We start from the raw sequence: 20527 nt of genomic DNA, 5'->3' as shown, positions 1-20527 counted from the left end.
AGAAACAACGCTGCGGTGAATATCCATGTCTGTTTTTACTTAGCACAGATATAGTCTCTTTAGGTACTAAAGAATATGTTTATGGATTTGAAATCCCTATACTTCCCTCTTTGGTCATATAAATAGAACATTGATGGTGGAACATTTCCCAAAGCTTTGTGTGGTTTTTGGCCTAAGTCAGTGAGATTTGCCAAAGGTCTGGCAGCTTTAACTGATGCTGATGCACCTGTTCTTGGTTATTTTCATCTGAGCTGCGTCTGATCAGTAGAGAAAAGAACAAGATAAGTTACGCTCAGGATGTCCTAACTAGGGATGTGCCATGAAAAATAATGAATGGGTTTGACTTCTCTTCATTCCTATCACTCGATCCAGTCCTTGCTCCTAGCCAATGGGTCTTATCTCTTATTTGAAGTTATTTCCTATCTCCCCTCACTGCCCATCAGATTTTGGTGAAATTACATTACTCAGTAAGTATCTCCGTTTCTAAACAGTTTTACAACTGGTGAGAGATGAATTGTGTTACCTTTGTGTTGCAGGCCTGTGTTTTATTAACCATGTATTTCTTTAAACAGAGCTTTAAAAATTGAAGTCAGTTTCTTTTTTGACCCTTGTCTAGGTTTTTGTTGCAGTCCTTGAGGGGAAGGACTGTTGCTCTTCTCCACATTCGGAATTTATTTTGGTCCCATGAAGTCCAGTGCTCCTAAGCAGCTGTTAGTTAACAAGCTGCCCCAAATGTCTGAAAAATGGGAGGGATACAAAATGATGAGCTTATCACTCATTCATTTAGTCATTAATTCATGCAACAAATATGTCTCGAGTGCCTACTCTGGGCCAGGCAGCCTTGGCCTAAGTCAGTGATCAAGACAAGATCCTTGCCAATATACAGTTTGTTGTCTGGCATGTGTGTATGTGGGGTGTGGAAGAGAGACAGAAATAAGTAAGCAAATCATTTAGTATGTTAGAAGGTGATAAATGCCACAGGGGTGGAGAGCTGGGGGCAGGCCAAGGGAGATTGGGATTTGGGGAGAGGGGGTACACTGACATTTTAAATAGAGCAGCCTGGGTTCCGAGGGTGTGAGATTTGAACTAAGCCTTCAAAAGAGCAGAGAATAGCCTTATACAGTATCCTGTGTGTAGGTATATGTGTGTGTGTTTTCATGAAAATACCACTAATGGCTTTGAAATTTTTTAACAACTGTATTGAGATATAATTGACATACCATTAAATTCATCATTTTACAGTGTATAATTCATTAGGTTTTAGTATATTTACAGAGTTGTGCAACCATCAGCATTATCTAATTCCAGAACATTTTCATCACCCCCAAAAGAAACCCATTAGCAGTCACTACCCATTCCTGCCTCCCTCCAGCTTCTGGCAACCACTAATTTACTTTCTGTCTCTGTAGATTTGCCTATTCTGGACATTTCATATAAATGGAATCATATGCTATGTGGTCCTTTGTGACTGGCTTCTTTCACCTATGGTAATGTTCTCAAGGTTCATTCATGTTGTAGCTCTGTATCAGTACTTCATTCCATTGTATGGATATATTGTTTTTATTGACTTGTTCATCAGTTGATGGTGACCTTGAATTTTAAATATTGCAAAGTGTCAATGGGTGGGCTGTAGTAATTGACTTCCCCCTTAATGACTGGACTGTGCCACCTAGGGGGAGATATCAGGACTGATGTTGCCCAGACCCAGCCAGCACTGGTTCAGCTTGGTTCTGAGGGAACTTACAAAGCAGCTGTACTCTGAGCTCTGCTTTCCCAGGTGCCTCCCTCCTAAGCAGAAACTCTGGGTGGTCCAAATGTGGCAATGCAGATCCGTGGATTTTTGCAAGTGTATTTTCTATTCCACATTTTGAAAATATTTTTTCTATTCTAAAATGTAACCTTGGTAAGTTGTTTACCCAAGACAATACTCATTGAGTTTTCTTTTTGTCTTTTTAATATTTTGGGTGTGGTAGCAAGTAGAAGCAGATCATCCTAACCAAATATTTGCGAATATCTGAACAAAGCCATTTTGCTGAGAGAAGGAAAAGTCCACTGAGGAAGTGGAAATTGAATCTCAATTTTGAAGGAAGGGTTCGATTCTCATAGGACTAGACGAGGACAGAAAAGGCGTGTTCCAAAGAGGGGTGGGGACTTGAAAAGTTTATCTCCTGGACGATTGGGGACCCCTGGGCCCTGGAGCACGTATTTGGTACATTAATTTGGCAGCCATCATTCTGTGCATAAAGACTGATGGTGTTGGAATACTCTGGCCTTCTGCACACGGAGAGACTCAAAGTTTCAGAACCCCTCTTGGAGGGTGTTTGAGTTACAGTCTTTGGGCTGCAGAAAGATGGACTCCATCAGAATTCCATGGCTAAATGGCCCCCAACTCCGCCCCCCAGTTGAGTAACTATCTTAGCGACACCGGGGCAAGAACCAAACGCGTCCCGGCACCGCTGAGCTGCAAACGGCTCTGACCCGCGGGGGCTTTTTCCATTCGATCCTAGAGGTGGGGGTGAGGGTGGAGAGCCTGGTGCGGGCTCCTGGGAACTATGGATTGGGGCCGCAGAGCCGGGAAGGACAAGGCCCTAACTACCGCACCGGACCAGGAGGCGTGGGGCCTCCAGAGAGAACGCAGTCGCCTGGCAGCAGGATGCTGTCAGGGTTCCCGCCGAACTCTGGCAACGGTAAGGAGAAATGTCTGCCGCCGGGGGCGGAGCGCGGATGAAGGGGTGGAGCTAGAGCGTGGGGGCGGAGCGAGGATGAGGGGGCGGAGCGAGGGCGATGGGGCGGAGCAAGAGGTAGGCGGTGGGCGGAGCGAGAACAATGGGGTGGAGCGCAGGCGGTGGCGGGCGAGGGGCGGGACTGGGACGAAGGGGCGGAGCGAGGTCGGGGGCGTGCCCGGCCGTCGGGCCGCCCCCCACCGCGCCCGCCCCGCCTTCCCGCTCCCCCCGGCAGCCGCGGCGGTCGAGTGCGGGGAGGGAGGGGAGAGCGGGTCACGACGTTGCCGGGGCGGGGATAACCCCTCACGTGGAGCAGATGAAAGGGCCGCGGCGCGACGGCCGGGGGAGCCGAGCCGAGCCTGCGACCCACAAAGCCGCCGCCGCCGCCGCCGCGATGGGGCTGTGAGGCGTCCGCCCGCGCTCGGTCCTCCGCCGGCCCGCGACTATGCCCGGCCGCGCCCGCCCTCCGCGCCCTCCCGCCGCAGGACCATGAGGCCGCGCTCGGGCGGGCGCCCAGGGGCCCCGGGCCGCCGCCGCCGCCGCCTCCGCCGCCGCCCCCGCGGCCCCCGCGGCCGCCGCCTGCCGCCGCCGCCGCCGCTGCCGCTGCTGCTCGGGTTGCTGCTGGCGGCCGCGGGGCCCGGCGCGGCGCGGGCCAAGGAGACGGCGTTTGTGGAGGTGGTGCTCTTCGAGTCGAGCCCGAGCGGCGACTACACCACCTACACCACCGGCCTCACGGGCCGCTTCTCGCGGGCCGGGGCCACGCTCAGCGCGGAGGGCGAGATCGTGCAGGTAGCTGCCCGCCGCCCGGGCCCCGCGCCGCCGCCGCCACAAGATGGCTCCGGGGGCTGCGCCCGCCGACCCCGCCGCGGGCTGGCGGGCGGGCGGGCGGGCGGGAGGGGCGGCGTGGAGGCCGGCGGCATCCCTCCCCGGCCGGCAGGCGGGACGTGGCCTCTAGCGCGCCGCAGCGGGGGGCGAGTGCACGTGGGGGCTCGGCCTCCTGTGGGTCCGGGGGGCGGGAGGGGGACCCCGGGTCCGGATACCCACGTTGGGCCGGCCCCCTTGGGCCGGTTGGGCATTTCGGTTTGCCTCAGGTGGAAGTCCTGGAACTACCTGTTGAATGCCAACTTTGGAAAGATGAGTGATGAAGGATGGGGTGGCTTGTTTCAGGTCACAGGCTTTGCTTTCCATCCCTGCATGTTCTTTTTGAGATTAACCAGGTTTGTCTGCGGCTGTACAACATTAGGTTCTTTCCTGGAACCTGCCGCCAGCTTCACCTGGGAGCTGACCCCCCTGCAGGGCTCTGGACAAGCAGCAGCAGGCAAGGAAGCAGGGGGAGCTGGCCGAGGAGTGGGGATCGCGAGTGCCCTGGAGTGGCCGTAGAAGGCAGCCTTCGCTGCGTGCCTCAGATTACAGAGGGTGGGAGGGAGACTGCCTGCCCGCTCCTGGGCCAAGGACTTCTGCGGAGGGCCTGGAAATTCTGGAAATCGGGAGACAGGGTCGCTCACTGACAGGGCCTCCCCACCTTGCTCCCAGTGAGAGAGGTCTGCATTCCAAAGGGAGCTGGCGAAGGGGAGCTTTTAAGCCGTGCCTACACTTTGGAGGAGGGACTGAGCTGAAGTCTCTGCGGTTGCTGAGCTGGGTAGATGCCTTCCCGCTTCCTTGGCTATGATTTTATCAACTTGTTAGTAGACTGCCAGCGCACTTACGGCGGTTAATATGCATGCCTCGGATGCGGGCGATGAAATGGTTGGCTTGATTTGGAGCCCTTTTGGAGGTGATGGGATGGCTGCAGGGCTCTAAGCTTGGGGCCTTGTCTGCTTTACTTTGGATGAGTTATGAATGAAGAGAAGGAAACTGTATGGATGATTGCATGGCAGCCTCTTCCTTTCCCCTCCCGTGGTGCATGCTCAAAGCCCTGCGTGGCTAGGACAAGGAGCTGTGCAGCTTGGCTCCTTAGAGGTGTGTCCTTACAAAGCTGGGGGAGGCACCCCTGCCAGGCGATTAATCGGCAGCATTGCCTCACAGGACTCTTATCCCCATCTTAAACTTCTGCAGGGTGAATAGAAGGGGAAACACATGTTTGAGTCCTGTGACTACATATTTAAAGGCTTTTGGACTTTTTTCCTTGCTCATGTTATAATTACGGTCTTTAATTTGTAAGCTTTAGAGAAGATGGTCTGCTGAAGATTCCTACACATTTTAGTGGCAGCTTTCAAGAATAGTTTGAATCTTAAAGCTTGCTCCTTGTGACTCCTTGTTTCTCTTTGAGGCTTTCACTGTGCCCTGATGGCTTTAGAAATGTTTGACTTACAGCCTTCTAAGAGAAAGGATGTTTTAACATGGCACTTCACTTTTTGAAGGAGACTTTTGAAATTTGCGATTTTTATCTGCAGTGTTTTAAACTTGGACTCTTTGTCCACAGTAGTTTGTCTGGCGGGCTATCCATTATGGGTAGTGCTGGGCTTTGGAGATAATCTTGGGTTCACCATTTAATACAAAATTAGCAGTTTAAGCACACCATTTGTAGCCATTTTATCCTTGTAAATAGAGCGAGAATATATGAATTTGGCAGAAGGAATCTATTCTCTTTTGAATCTTTTTGAAGTGCTTATCTAACTTTTGTAGTCCATTAGCCTAGTGCCCCCCCCAATTAAGTCAACAGTTGCTAAGTAAAGAAAAATGACTTAAATGGTATTTAATAAGTTGACTTGTTAAGCAATCACTAATAGGTGTCCTTAATTCCTTTATAACTGCACAGTGTGTTGGTGAGTTTATCTGAGCTGCCTGAATAGTCATTTCTTGGTGTTCTCACTCCATATCTTTAATAACTTTGTTGTGGGGGCCTACTTGCTGAACCTCTCAAGTGCAGAGACGAGCTCAGCGTGGCTCTCAGGGCTGTGTACAGAGGCTGGCATGCTTTTATTAGTTCTTCCAGGACTGCCTGATTGCAGTAACCGGTGTGGCCCCTGTCAGCAGCCCTGAAAAATGTTTTTGTAAGGGAAGCTGGTGTTTCAGGACCGCTGAGAGGGAATGTAACGTTTTGTATGAAAAATGAGAAGGTAGAAGAAACAAATTGCTGTTCAGCTTCAGATTAATCATGTTTTCTAAGTGCCTTGTTGAACTTTTCAAACCTCCTTTTATTTACTATCCTAAAATAACCGTGTGTGATTTGCTATTTAGTATTTTATGGTCTTCAGAGCACAGTTCATTTTCCTGTAACTAAACCTAAACAGTGGCACTGAAGCATTGTTTATTTTCAGTGGGGTTCGATAGTGCTGTTGTTCGTGGTTAAGGGGAGAAAAAGACCTGTTCGGGAGTCTCTTTAAGAGTTCTAAGATAGGAAATTGGTTTGTATTACTGTTTTTCCTTGCTCCCTATTATATACAATGATGGGAGATACCTTATCATAGTCTGGTTTGCCCCAGATACTTCTAATTAGGGTACCTGTTTGTCATTTGCATGGATTAGGGGAAGGGGGGGCCTGGTTAAGACAGAGAGAGAGAGAGAGAGAGTGTGTGTGTGTGTGTGTGTGTGTGAGTGTCAGAGAGAGATAGTAATTCAAACCTTGGGATTAGTCACCAGGATTCTTGGTTCTCTTCTTGTGCATTTTAGGCTTAAATAACTTCCCCAAGGTCACCAGTGTGCTCTGTTAAGAAGAGAGATTTTTTTTTTCTTTTTTGACATCTTCATCTGTGGAAATAGTGAAAACTGTGTGGATATGAAATGCTATTAATTAATTATATTATCTTATTTATTCATGCAGCACTGAAGTCCATTTGCTCATAAGAGTGTCAGGCATACAGTGTGAATGCTGGAGGAATTATAGTTCTGTCATTCTGAAGTGTGGAACTTTAAAGCGTTCTTAGACATATTGATACATATTTCATCTTTGAACCAATTTGTTGCTATTATGAGATCATTATCTGAAACTTTCAGACTTGGCTGCACAACTCACATGGTTAGTGATGTTAAATAAAGGCCTGATTAAGCACTGGCTAGTGGTATGTGGATTGGTTAAACAAACAAAGAAAATTTGCATTGCTAGAGATGAAAGATTGTTTTAAAGTGGAAAAGCATTTCCCCCCCCTTGAAGTCAAATATTTAGAAACGCTTGAGAAATTCATTTGTAGGACTCTGAATGATAGGTTTTGTGTAGCTCTAAAATTGGCCTTTCTGTATCCTCGGTTAAGTGTTGAATGGTCTTGAAAGCAGAGGAAAGTTGAGAATATTTAAGAACTAAGCCAGCGCCTTTAGCTATGAGGGGTCGGGGGAAGCTGGGTAGTGGGTTAGAAGGACTGAGTGACATCCTTAAATATCCAATATTAACTAAGGGCATCACAGAGAATAATTTTAGGAAACTAATTCTTCTGCCTTGTTGCCCTGTCAGTGTGTTTCTGCAGTTCGGTATTTGATCAAACCCTTTTCTTTTCATCTCCATTTTAAGTTAAGAGGCCTGCCTCTAAAAATTGACTTGGCCTCATAGAACAATTGTGTGTTGGCAGCTGATCTGGATTTACACAGAAAGAGATTGCTGACTGTCTTGTCAAAGGGCCTTCATAGGTTAAAACCAAGCATTTGATTTGGGGGAAAACATTAAGGCTGTGTTTTGTGACCTTATGAATTCTTAGGGGCCCTTATTTTCTGCCTTGTTCTCTAAGATCCCATGGGAGCTGTTAATGCAGCGCCGAATGGAGATGCAGATGGGAGTGGGAGGTTTAAGCGTGGAATCTGCAGACCAGAGGGAAGGTGGTGATGGCCTCCATTTATTGTGTACAGGGCACTCTGCCAAGCACATTATGTCTTTACTCATCGCCTCCTGACTTTAACATGGAATTAGCAACTACTGTTAACCCATTTTACAGATGAGGAAACTGAGGCTGAGAAAGGCAATTTGATTTACCCCAACCTCACCCAGCTAGCAGATGATAAAACCTGGATCGAAACCCAGGTCTGTCTGGCCCCTTTGCTTCTGTTTTTGCCAAATATGTAGAACTTGGCTGGTTAGATTTGGGCATTAATTTGAGTCTAATTTCTAGCAATCTAGTATAGGGGTTCTTAACCTGAAGGTCACAGACTTCCCGGGAGGGCCTGTGAACCCTTGAAATTATATACACAGTTATATACACAATGCACTTGTGGATGTACTCTTCTGTTTTCCTGAGAAGATACAGTTTTGCCTCTTTTGGGGTTCTGTCCTGCCCCTTCTCCCCAGGAGGAAAAAGAGAAGCACTGATCTAATACTCATCATCAAAGAGTCCATTACTAAGAATTTGGAGTGATGTGGGGCTCAGGCTGGCAAGAGTTGTAGAGAAGTCTACAGGTCTTTGTGTCTCCATTGGGCATATTCATCTGGTTTATTAAAACCCTATTTTCAGACACTGTATTGCTGGTTTTTGGAGTCCACAGTCTCTATAGAGACAGACATGTGTATGGATAAATGAAAATCCTTCCCAAGTGGGTTTCCCCATGGAATTGAGCCCTTAGTTCCCAAGACATCCATTGTCTATAATGAATTAACTTCTCTCCTGGGCATCCATCTGGTACTAGTTAAATGCATTATCCTTGGGTGAAGTGAGAAAATAGTCCCTCAAAGAATTTTTGCATTTAGCGCAAAAAGGTGGCAATCTGAATGCAGCATGTGGGAGAGTAGACTGTAAATGTGTTCCTTTTCATCATTTCCTGGAAAATGAAATGGAGCATCTTTCGACGTTGAAATGCCTTAAAAATAACTCCTCACACCTTCTCTTGTGGCCCGTGGCCCCATGGGCATTGGTCTGTTTGTTTTTACTCATCCCTGGATCCATCCCCTGGTCCCCTGTGTCTGCCACTTATCAGACACTTAATTGGTGCATGAATGATGGATTTAGAATGGACATCAAACAGGCAGTGGGTCTTAAGGGACTTGAGTAACTTCCTTTGACGTGGCTAATATATTCTGGGATTATCTTTCCTTTTTGGTTGATATTTCCAGAAAGTTGCCTGATTAGATGGAAAGAATGGACCTCTCTCTGGTTCTCGTGGACCCACTGGTATTGTAACTGCAGATTGCATGAGAGTAACCTGTGTGTGTGCATGTTAAGGGGCAGGATACCTGGCAATATAAGGGTCTGTAGGTGTTCTTTACTTGATAAAACATGGAGTATTGAGAAAGTTCTAATGTGGACAGCCATTACGGATGGACAGAAACCCACGGAGAATAGTTTACAGCCCAACCCCAGTGTCCGTAGAAATGAGTCAAAGTTTGGTATTCAGAATCCTCATTAATCTAAGTATGTGCCATGTGAAAACTTTGCTTCCTGTTGGCATTTCCCAAGTCTGGAGAATGTGGATTTACAGTTCATGACAAAAATGACATTTAAATCAATCTTGATAATCGGAAGAACAGATTCAGTCCTTTAATGTGTGAGATAAGGAGATCCAGAGAAGTGAAGTGCCTTGCTCAGGGCATGTGGTGAGTAGAGATGACCCTGATAACTGTTTGGGTCTCCAGACTCCCAGGCTTGGAGCCTTTCTGTCCTTTTTGGCTGCGCTTCAGCTGAGTGTGCCAGGGAGCGCAGCTGCAGAAGCACGCTTCAGCATCAGGTGTATCATTGGGGAAAGCCAGGCCTTTTTAAGTAGTACTTTGGGTTTAAATGGTTGCTTTTCTTTCCTTTTTTTTTTTTTTTAATTTTTATTATTTATTTGAGAGAGAGCACACACAATTCGGGGGAGGGGAAGGGCAGAGGGAGAGGGACCAAGAGACTCCCGCTGAGCAGGGAGCCCAACACGGGGCTCCATCCAAGGACCGTAGAATCATGACCCGAGCCGAAGGCAGATGCTTAACCGACTGGGCTACCCAGGCACCCCTAAATGGTTGCTTTTCTCCTCTGATTTTGATTTTGTGACTTGCTCAGTCTTTCCCTCTGTCAGAGCTTTATAAGATAGCTGCTGCTATATCTGTGCCGGTCTGCTTCTGTGTGCCAGGCTCTGGGCACGGTGCTCTGCTCACATTTAATGGGCAAGCTAGACAGCATGCCCCAGGTTTTCAGATGAGGAGACTAAGCTCCGAGAGTGAAGTTACTTTCGACATCACTGAGCACGTCTGGGGTAGGGCTAAGATTCAAAACCAGGGCTGTGTGATTCTAAGCCATTTCTGTTTTTACAAGACTGCTTCACTTGGCGCTTGCTTCTGCTTGGGATGAGATGATGGGAATTGATGGTGCAATTTGGAGTCAGGTATAACCCAGGATCACTGACCAAGAAGTGAGGCTGTAACTTCAACTGAGAAGACGCTCTACGCTTACAGAGATTTATTTCCTTCCTTCCTTCTCTCATTCTAACTTGTTTTTCCCACGAAGGGCCAATCTGCCAAGTTTGGGAAGAGGGACCAATGACTTGAAGTATACAACTGTCACTCAGTGGCACGTCCCTTGTTTTTTGGCTATTGGGAAAGTCCCTCCTTCCTGTGGCTGACTTTAGAGCCATTTCGAAGTCTGCATCACTTTCTCCAAAGAGACTGTAGCCTAGGTTCAGTACCTTTCTGACTTTGTACAGACTGCATGTTCCCTGTTTGATTTAAAAGATTGCAAGAACCTAAAGCTGTGGATTCTCCCTGCTCATTCCATCCTCCTGGCTGTAAAAACCCACTGCAGGTGCTGAAGAATACAACTTCTGTCCACCAGACCCCAGGTGAGGTGAGGTAGCAGGTGGGGGATGAGTAGGACCCTCTCCCCGCCCACAGGGAGCAGACAGCATGCAGACCACAAGTCTTCCACAGTAGGACACATCTACAGGAGACTGAGGGACCAGCTGGTGCAGGGTGCAAAGTTTAGGTCTGGGCAACCCATTCTGAAGAAACATGTATGTAAGGACATAGTATGTGGATTTGAGCCTTCTGGCCTTTTCTGACTCGTTTTTACCTACCTTTGAGGTTAAAGCTGATAACCCCTTTGTGGAGACGTGCCTTTTTATACCTGTCAAACAGGATAGGGAGGAGGTAAAGGGTAGAGGTTCTTTGTTCCATTTGTAGCCTGAATGAGATGTTTTAAAGTCTTGACTTTTAGCAGCTCTGTTGACTCATGATAGTGTGAAGAGAATGAGGTCAGCTGGCCTCTTGTGGTTCAAGGGAGAGCATTTTATTTTTATTACCCTTAAGATGTGTTTTAAGACTTGGTATTTAAAAAAAAAAAAGGCTTGGTATTAATCCCCCCTTCTCTCTCCAGCAGCCAGTGTGATATGGTTGTTCAGAAACTCAATGTGTAGACTTGATTTGGTGAAAATAGACTTTGAGGATCCTACAGTTTGATTTAAAAATGTATGTGGGAATGGGGATTTCTGTGGTGAAGCTGCTGCATTTTAAAAATGTAAGGGTGGGGGACTCCTGGGTGGCTCATTCAGTTGAGCGTCTGCATCTTGATTTTAGCTCAGGTCATCATCTCAAGGTTGTGAGATCAAGCCCCATGGGCATGGAGCCTGCTTAAGATTCTGTCTCCCTCCCCCTCTGCCCCTCCCCACTTTCTATAAATAAATAAACGAATAAATAAAATGGGATGCCTGGGTGGCTCAGTCAGTTACGTGTCCGACTCTTGATCTCAGCTCAGGTCTTGCTCTCAGGGTCGTGAGTTCAAGCCCTGCCTTGGGCTCCATGCTGGACATGGAGCCAAATAAGTAAGTAAGTAAGTAAGTAAGTAAAGGTCATGCTCAGTTGGGTGTGTGTAAGGTCTTACCCAGTGCTGTAAGAATTTGATTAAAATTTGATTTTTTACTTGAATTTGAGTTTGGTAACTTGTCAGCAGACATTTATTGAGTTTGTCCTGTGGATACAGTGTAGAGAAAAATATTGCCTTTTCGGCACCCATGATACAGCATGTGCTTTTCAGATGTTATTTCTGAGATTTCTCCCATACAAATTTGGGCAGTTGAAATTTGCCCCAGAGGAAACTGAGGCTGAGAGTTGAAGTAAGCATCTTGAGGGGTCACCTAAAGCCAAAGCTCACTGACCTGCTTGCCTGAGGACTTGATGTATTTTGGTAGAGAAGGCAAAAATGTTAGGATAGATTCATTTTTCATTGCTTCTAGTCAGGGCCAAAATCTTCCTTCAAAAAAAAATCATCTGTAACTTATTATTTTTTTAAGACTTTATTTTTAAGTAATCTCTGCACCCAATGTGGGGCTCGAACTCACAACTCCGAGGTCAAGAGTTGCTTGCTGTACTGAGTGAGCCAGCCAGGCACCCCTGTAACTTATTTTTTAATTGTAAAAATAGTACACGTTTATTGTAGAATACTTGGGAGATACAGAAAAGTATGAATGAAAAAATAAATCCCACGACCTAAAGAGAACCTCTGTTAACCTTTTGTGTTCTGGTGTAGCTTTCCTTTCATTTTCCTGTAGTCTTGGAGGTATTCTTTTTTTTTTTATAGACTTTTTTTTAAAGATTTTATTTTATTTATTTATTTGACAGAGAGAGACACAGCGAGAGAGGGAACACAAGCAGAGGGGAGTGGGAGAGGGAGAAGCAGGCTTCCCGCTGAGCAGGGAGCCCGATGTGGGACTCGATCCTAGGACCCCGGGATCATGACCTGAGCCGAACGCAGACGCCCAATGACTGAGCCACCCAGGCGCCCCGTCTTGGAGGTATTCTAAAGGAAAATGTGAGAAAGTATTACTTGGTGCTTATAACCCTTCGTCCACCTTGAGTATTTTCCTGTTGCTAACCACTCTGAAACCTTTTTAGTGTCTGCGTAACATACTCTTGTTTTCCATTATTCTAAGGAATGGCTGTTCTCCATTTCTTGATTATTTTCATAGGATAAAGTTCTAGAATTAGGACCATGGGGTCAAGCAGTATAAACATTTTGAATGCTCCTGCTCTGTGTTGTCCGATTGCTCTGCAGAAGAGTGGTTTTAGTTTATACCCCCCCACCAGGTTGGCATACAAGTTTCCACCTATTCCTGCTCATAACAGCTAGTATCTGTTTCTAACAAAAAACTCCGGAAGGCGACTTCATCCATGTGCAGGTCAGTGCATTTCTACTAGTGAGTAGTAAAATACTGGCTTTTTTCCTCTCCCATGAGGGTCTGAGTTATGACTGATGTCTCTATCCAAGGGAAGGTGCCCGACGTGGTATGTGGGTCCTCCCTTGTAGGTGCATCTGAGCACGCTTCCGGAGCAACAGGCCGCCCGTGTGTTCTGGGCAGGGAGAGGGCGGCTGTCCAGGCAGATGGCTGTGCTCAGAGGCCTAGAGAAGAGCTCACGGCAGGCACCACTGAGCTGTCAGCACACCCTGTGGCAGCAGATTGTGGCCCAGGAGGGTGCTGCTTCTGCAGCCACGGTTCTGTGCTGTGCCGCTTTCGCAGAGAGCAGGCTAGGTCCAGAAAGGCCCTATGAATCTGTCCTCTCATTCGGAGCGGCGCTGTCCGTTTGCGGTGGGCGGAGATCAAGTAGAGCCAAGCACCAGAGCACCAGGGCTGCTGTTCAGACAGCAGGACCAAGGGCTGAAAACCGCTTCGTGGTATTTTCTTTGATCCCTGCTAAAAACCTAGACATTTTACATAAAAATCTAGGGCTGTGGCTCTTCTTGCAAAAGTAAAAGATCCGGCAACATTGGGTCCACTTTTCTGCGCAGCCTCACCTGCCCCCGTGGAGTGGCAACTGTGCCCTTCAGATGGGACGTGGGCCCTCCAGTTCACCAGCCTCTGTTGCGTTGCTTTGGTTTACTTCACTCACTGCGAATTACATTTACCCACGTCTGGCCCCTGTGGGCACTGGAGTCTGCCATCCTTACTCTGAAAGTTCTGAAGCTGAAAGCGTTCTGTTTTGTTTTTTTCTTTTTAAAGATTTTATTTATTTGACGGGGGCAGGGGGGGAACCATGAGCAGGGGGAGGGGCGGAGGGAGAAGCAGATTCCCTGCTGAGCTGGGAGCCTGATGAGGGGCTCGATCCCAGGATCCAGGGATCATGACCTGAGCCAAAGGCAGACGCTTAACGGACTGAGCCACCCAGGCGCCCCAAAGCTGAAAGCATTTATGTGGTGCTCCGTGAGCCTCCTTTCTTTCCCTCCTCAACCATGCAGCGTGTCTGATGCCCATCTGTGGCAGGATGGTGATGCCTCAGTGGACCCCATGAGCCTCTAATTACACTGCTGGGGAAGGCTGAATGGCCGTGGGACCAGAGTGCTCCTTTTGCTTTGGTACAGGGGCTTCCATTTTCTCGTGTTCTTCTCGAAGGGTGATGTCAAGGCTGTGCCTTCTTGAAGATCTTTGCCCCTCTTCTCTTTTTGCTCCTTGGTTTCTTTTGACCTCTAGAGTTCCTGTTGGAGCTGGAGGGCGCCCTGAAAATGCTGTGGCTCAGCTGTCCTTTTACAGTGAGGGGACTGTGGGCAAGGGCCTCCAGCCTTTGGTCACAAGAGAAGCTGTGATTAGAAGTGTGGTCTTGGGGCTCCCCAGTGCTCGTCTTTCTTGGACAGCATCCCACTCCGCTGGTTGAATTCCAGAAAATCTTCCATGTGCCTGGTGGGTTAGGGTCCCCAGTGTACTTTCACCTGTATTATTATCTTATTTCTTCTCTCAGCTGGGACTGGCCTTCCCTGGATTTTGCCGCAGGCCAACTGCCGTTCAGGTTGTCCTGGTTGCCAAGGTTTGTCCCATACTTGACATAGACTGCTTTTCTTTGTACCTAACTGTACACTTTTACTTAAATGCATGTGACACGTGTGTTCGGCGCCTTTATGCAATTTTTAGAAATGACACGGGGTACCCAGAGGTTTCTCATCTTTTCAGAAAGTGCCTCAGTATTCCGGAGTCAGTGGTAAGTAAGACAGCCAATGGCATGTAAAGGATGTTGCAATCTTGACTTGCAAAGCCTTTTCAAAATGGAAATCAAGGTAGCCTGTGGCCAAGTCAAAAGGGAAATGGTGCACTCAAGAGGATGCTGGATTTCCTCTTTCCTTGCTGACCTTCTCGACCTTCCCTCTTCATGCCTCAAATTCTCGCTTTTCAAGTCAGTTCTTCCTCTCCCCACCAGATTCATTTTTCGGTTGGTAACCTTGGAGCTCGTCACAACCTTGATCAAAATCTTTCAGTACTGTCCCACTGTTGACTACCTAGCTGAGCACACAGGGGACCTGGGCCTGAAGTCTCCCTCTCATTGTTGCCTCTGGGCTGCAGACCTGGGTCCTTTGCGTTCCAGCCTCTGGGCTGCAGACCTGGGTCCTTTGCGTTCCACCCTTGTTCCCTGAGTGGGTCCTGGGCCTTCCTTTGTGCCTCTCGTTCCAGGTGCTCTTCTACTGTAATACGTTTCTACGCCCCCACATTCCCGACCCCGCCTTTCTCTCTCCTAGGGCTCTCACCTGCACTGGGGTCACATGTCCAGTCCTTCCCACCATGCGTTTCCTATTCCACCAGTGTGTTCCTTTGAACCAAAGTGCTCTGTCCTTCACTTGGCAGCTGGTCTTAAATTCCTCATTGTAGTTATTCCCTTGTTCATGTTTTCTTTTCCCCACGAGATCACAACTCCCAGTAGATAGGGACTGTGTCTTACTCATCCCTTGCAATGCAACTGTCAAATATTTACCAAATTGAAATCCTTCTTCTAGATCATAATACTTAGTGATGGGGATATCAGTGTGGCCAGAAAAAGACTGGGCTTTTTTGAGAGAACTTTCTATGATTGTAACAATTCACAAGCCACTTGCAGACATGGGTGTGTCCTAGGGCTATTCCAAATACTTGGGATGGACCAGACTCTCACAGTAATTTCACCTTGCCCTTGCTCTCCAGGTCTGGAAAAGGAGGTGTGGGCCAGGGGATGATGTCCTCTCTAATTCCTTCCAGCCCGGTGTGTGACTGCCTGGGTACAGTGTCCAAAGCATGCTGGAGAAGAGATGGTCTCAGCCTGACTATAGACTTTTAGGGAGTGTGTTTTATTTAAGTTTGGTTAATATTTTGGTGATGCTTAGGAAACAGGTACTTTTGAGGAACAGTAAAACTTCTATGTAGCTCCAGTATGACCCATCGGAAGCAACTGTATGTGGGTCTTTACTTAAATTTGTACCATATTGTTAACCTTGTTTCTGCTCGCCTTTGGAAGCTCTGGCATGGGCCTTAATCCTGTGTTTTGTTTTGTTTTTTTCAAAGATTTTATTCACTCACCTGACAGAGACACAGCGAGAGAGGGAACACAAGCAGGGGGAGTGGAAGAGGGAGAAGCAGACCTCCCGCGGAGCGGGGAGCCCGATGCGGGGCTCGATCCCAGAACCCTGGGATCACGACCTGAGCCAAAGGCAGACGCCTAACGACTGAGCCACCCAGGCGCTCCTTTAATCCTGTGTTTTAAGTGCTGGGTGGGAAGCAGAGTTTTAAAGGACTATAGTAGTAGTTCTAAAGAGGCCAGCAGGCTTCGTGTGGAAGAAATTTCAATTTCATAAACATTTGATTTTCTACTCTTTATGGGGCCTACTATAAACATCTGGGAATTATTCAATTATTGCTTGGTTATAAACATGTTGGCATGTTGAGATTATTTTTTTGTTATCGTTGCTGTTTTTGTGGAATAGTGGCTATCATCTGGGCACTGGGACCTTCAGGAAGATTCTAGGGTCCATAATGTGTTTTATTTCACTTATACTAGAGGGTTTCCTTCCATGCCTCTTCATGGCATGTCTGCTCTGGAAATGTTCCCGTGACTATCAGTAAATGCCATCCCAGGGAATTAAACAAACAGCTAATGTGTAGTTTTGAACTTTTGGTGTTATTAGGTTTAAATCTCTAGGACACGTAGAAACTCGCTTGTGGCATTAAATATGCGTGTGGGTGATTTCAAGTTCCAGTGGCAGTGGTAATTTTTTGCGTTTCCTGACCCTTGTGTTTAAATTTGCCATCTCAACATTGCATCACCATAGGTTTTCCCATTTAATGAATATTTATGTTGAGTCGAGTTCTATACGAATGCGCTGGTTTCTGCCCTGATTATAGCTTGCTGTGTACTGTGGCCAGGAGTGCCCTACAGACAACAGAGTTGGCACACGCCTCAGCATGCCAAGCCCTGGCGGATGTGGTTAGGGACCACGGTGACTGGTGCTTGGGTTGCCATGCCAACCTTGTTTGTGGAAGGGGGAGGCTCTGAAACAGCAGTGGGATGGGGGCAGAATGGTTTTGAATGTTCTAAGTAAAATGACTCCCCATAGGTGTCCCTGCAGGAAGATACTGTAGAAAACTCTAGAATTCTTACTACATGCTTAGATAACGTTAATTAATTTTCTTAATTTACTTTTGCAAGGCTGTTTTCATCCTCCTCTTGCGAACTTGTGGATGTTATAGACCATATATGTCATATGTTATATATCTGTATCTATATCTCTATATATCTCATGTACAGATGTCTTTCCTACTTGCTGCAGGGTGAATAGGGAACCTCCTGTCTCCTAATATTACCAACCCCCTCCTCTCATGTGCCACCAACATCCCCTGCCCTCAGATAACTCTAACCTAATGATAGCTGATTAGAGGAGAGGGAGGAAAAGAAGAATGAGGGGGGGAGGATGGTTGGGGGACTCTCCCTCCCCCAGCTCTTTATCTTCATTCCCCTCTTCTCCCCATCCCGAGAAGGCCTATCCTCTCCCCTACTTATTCTCCTATATTCAGTAAAGACCCAGGTTGTGGGTGCCATCACCCAGGGGTGGGACCTTCAGATGCCTAGGTCTCAAGCTTTGACAGGCTGAGTTAGGACAGGAGGAGGCTGGTACCCCACACTAGAACGCTGTTTGCCCCTTTGCAGATGGTGCCCTGCATGACTAATTCTGCGGTGCTTGGTGTTACGCAGTGAAATGTCAGGAAGGGAATTGATCAGGTCTAGTAAGCCAGACGGGGGCCCCGACTGGCAGAGCAGGATGGGACTCACGGCACCATCCGCTGTCCTAGCATTTCTTGACAGAAGGAGAGCTGAGCTACTGGAGGCTGGGACCTTCACAGGCTTATCAGCTCAAGCAGTCTTATGTTGTGGGGGGCTTGCCTTCAAGGCTCAAAACAGAAAAAGCAACCCCCCCACCCCCACCCCTTTGAATGGAAACTTACTATTTTAGAAGGGGAGGCTGACCACACATTTAGTCTTTGCTTGCTGACTTGGGGTCAGCTGTGTGATTCTCCATTAGATTGGATCCTCCTTCAGGGCGGGGCTGGTGTCTCAATCTTGTGACGTTTCCCCCACTCCAGCCTGAGGGGTCTCGTTGTGTGAGTTAGGAAGAGCTTTCCTTCCTCAAGATATGTGACTTCTACTTGCTGTAAATTGGCCCTCAGGTGGATCCAGGGTGACCACAGATATGAAGGGCACCCCCTGGAGTTGTTCAGTGCACGAGGCCGTCTTCCTGGGAGCTGATGTGGCACCTTTGTAGAAGTTGTTCCCTCTTCTTTGCTTCTCTCTCAGTAATTCTTAGATGCTGCTTCTGATTTCTGTCGTTCATTCCTAGAAAACCAGGGAACCGTGTTTGTTAGAATTGTGTGTAACATTATGCAACAAGATACCAAGGGGACATAAGGAGTTTAGTATGCAGATCCTTGACCTCTGCTCTGGCTGCTTTTCTGCTTTGCATTAGCTCTTAAGAGATGAGCTGACTCGAGTGGGGTCCTCAAACCTTGGGTACATCAGTAATTGCATGGGTAGGCTTTTTGTGGAGCAGAAATGACACCACCATTTTATGGGAGAAGATAACACATGTATTCCTAAGAACCAACTTACAAGTTAATTTTTGGACTCTAACCTGCTTTGGGTATAAGTTCTCCTTAGTTCTGTGTTACAGGGACATCCTTGAGCCAGCTGCATTTGGGAGGAGTTGGGAGAACACTTCCGTGTCATCGACCATTGACAGGGGTGTTAGGAGCAGCAGTTTTTAGCTTTGCTACGTAAACACGCAGGGTTCGCCAGGTTCCTTAAAGCAAGTTACAAATTTTGCAGAAGGAGTGGCCCTGGATTTCCTTTGCTGGTAGGAAAGACTGCCTTGGGTTTGAACCCGGTTATCTGCCGTGGAAACGTAACTTTGCCTCTCTGGGTCTCAGTTTCTTCATCTGTAAATTGGAGAGAAATTTTTCCTAGAGTTGTGAGGATTAAATGAGCTACTCACAGCATACAGTTGGTGTTTAGTGAGGGTGAGGATGATGATGAAGAAAATGATATACGTTGTTTCATGACATTCCTTACCTGTGGTTGAACATTTTTATTCTAAAGTGGTAGTTTATCAAGGTTAAAAAATCCAGAAGTGCTCCTCATTGAGAAGAAGTCATAGCACGGGTATCTTTTCTTAAGATGCTCAGTGTCTTACCACTTAGATGGTATCTCTTCTCCCCAGGTGGGGGCCCTTAAGCATTGTGCAAGAGGCTCAGGAGGCTCGTTCCTCCCTGGTCCCCACTTCCCTCTTTGACCTCTGTTTCCTGGGAGGTGCGCGTTGCTGTAGCTTCATCTGCTCACCCCTGCGCCCTACAGCCAGATCGTTGGCCCGACCCTGAGCTCTGTCGGTTTTGGGCATGTGGGCACACACGCATGCATGGGAGCTGCAAGTCCCCTATATTGGAGGCTGGATTTCTAGGCCGGCCTGCCTGTTGTTGCTGAGGCCACATGGCCTGCATACGGGCACGACTGCTCTAAAGGAAAGCAGGGTGGTTGAGTGCTCCTCTGGATCCGGCCAGGGCACGTGGAATGTTGTGATATGCTCAGGCTGTGCTCTGGGGGCCTAATTATGTGGGGCCTGTGGCAAGCACAAGTGACTTCAGCACTTGGTTTGATCAGTGTGCAATTATGCCAAAGCAAATACTTTATTAATCTTAACCCTCAAATTAGACACATTGACTTTTTCTAAAAATGGGAATGATAGGAGTGCATTGTGGGGGTTTTGTGTGTGTGTGTGTGTGTTTTAAACTTTCCCCCACCACCCTCTGCCAAGACTGGGCTGTGCATTCCTCTCCTTGAATGGAGAAGGTAGTTTCCATCTCTGTCTGCCCCCTTCTCTCACATTCCTGAGACTGGGTGATGGAAAGATGCCCCTTCTCCTTTTGTGCAGGTGAGCTTTTCTTCCGGCTGTCTCTGAGGTTCCAATTCTTTTTACGTCAAGACCCAAGAATCTTGCTCCTGAAAGGATCTGCTGTCCTGATGGAACTTTCCTAACTGGGGACTCTTCCTGGTTTCCTGAGGATTCTGATCCAGAATGCGTGCAGGGAACATTGGGTGACTTCCTGGAGTGACCTTGAGCGTGTCTCGGGAGGCTCAGCCATAATGTCTTGTGTGGCACGCGAGCGAATGAGCACAGTCGGTAGATGAAGGACTTCCCACTCAACACCCTCAGAGTGTCTCGGGTAAAGGGCACACTCATAGGGTAGAATGAATCTCATATTAGAAAGTGAGCCTGCTCTTACCTAGTCCAAGTAGAAAAAAAAAAGCCTCTATATAAACAAGCAACCTAACCTCATCTCAGAAAAACAATTCCGGGTTAGCCTCCTCTTTTCTCTCCACTCGGCCTCTGCCAGTGATCTGAGGGGACCTGGTGGGATTTATCAGCTTTGAAGTCCTAAGGTGCTATTTTAATACTTTTCTTTTACATTGCAGGTTTTGAGGCCGATTTAACTAGATTCTGGAGGGAGCTTACTTTACACCGTTCTTAAGAGCCCGGACAATCTTGAAAGAGTTAAACCCTAATTAGCTCATTCCTCAGGTATTTAATGCCCTTATTAAAACTCAACTGCTCACTCACTTTTTTCTTTAGTGAATCAGATTTCTTGAGGAGCTGAGCCCTCACTCCTCAGATCACAGGCTCACATGTTGAAGCTGGCAGTGCTAGAGG

The 20527-nt window shown here is 47.5% G+C and overlaps 1 protein-coding gene across 1 annotated transcript in view; it reads left to right on the top strand.

Annotated features, from left to right (window-relative positions):
- The first annotated feature begins 2959 nt into the window (after positions 1–2959).
- ZNRF3 (zinc and ring finger 3) overlaps positions 2960–20527 on the top strand; it is a 125633-nt gene continuing 108065 nt past the window's right edge. Inside the window, exon 1 of the mRNA XM_081801876.1 lies at positions 2960–3512. Within this exon, the coding sequence (XP_081658002.1) occupies positions 3213–3512 (300 nt within the window). The 5' untranslated portion in view covers positions 2960–3212. The remainder of the gene's footprint in view (positions 3513–20527) is intronic.

This window comes from Leptonychotes weddellii, chromosome 13 (genome assembly GCF_054177405.1).
Source record: "Leptonychotes weddellii isolate Sample4059 chromosome 13, ASM5417740v2, whole genome shotgun sequence".
In the NCBI taxonomy this organism is placed as follows: domain Eukaryota; kingdom Metazoa; phylum Chordata; class Mammalia; order Carnivora; family Phocidae; genus Leptonychotes; species Leptonychotes weddellii.
This window is presented reverse-complemented; position numbering and strand designations above follow the sequence as displayed.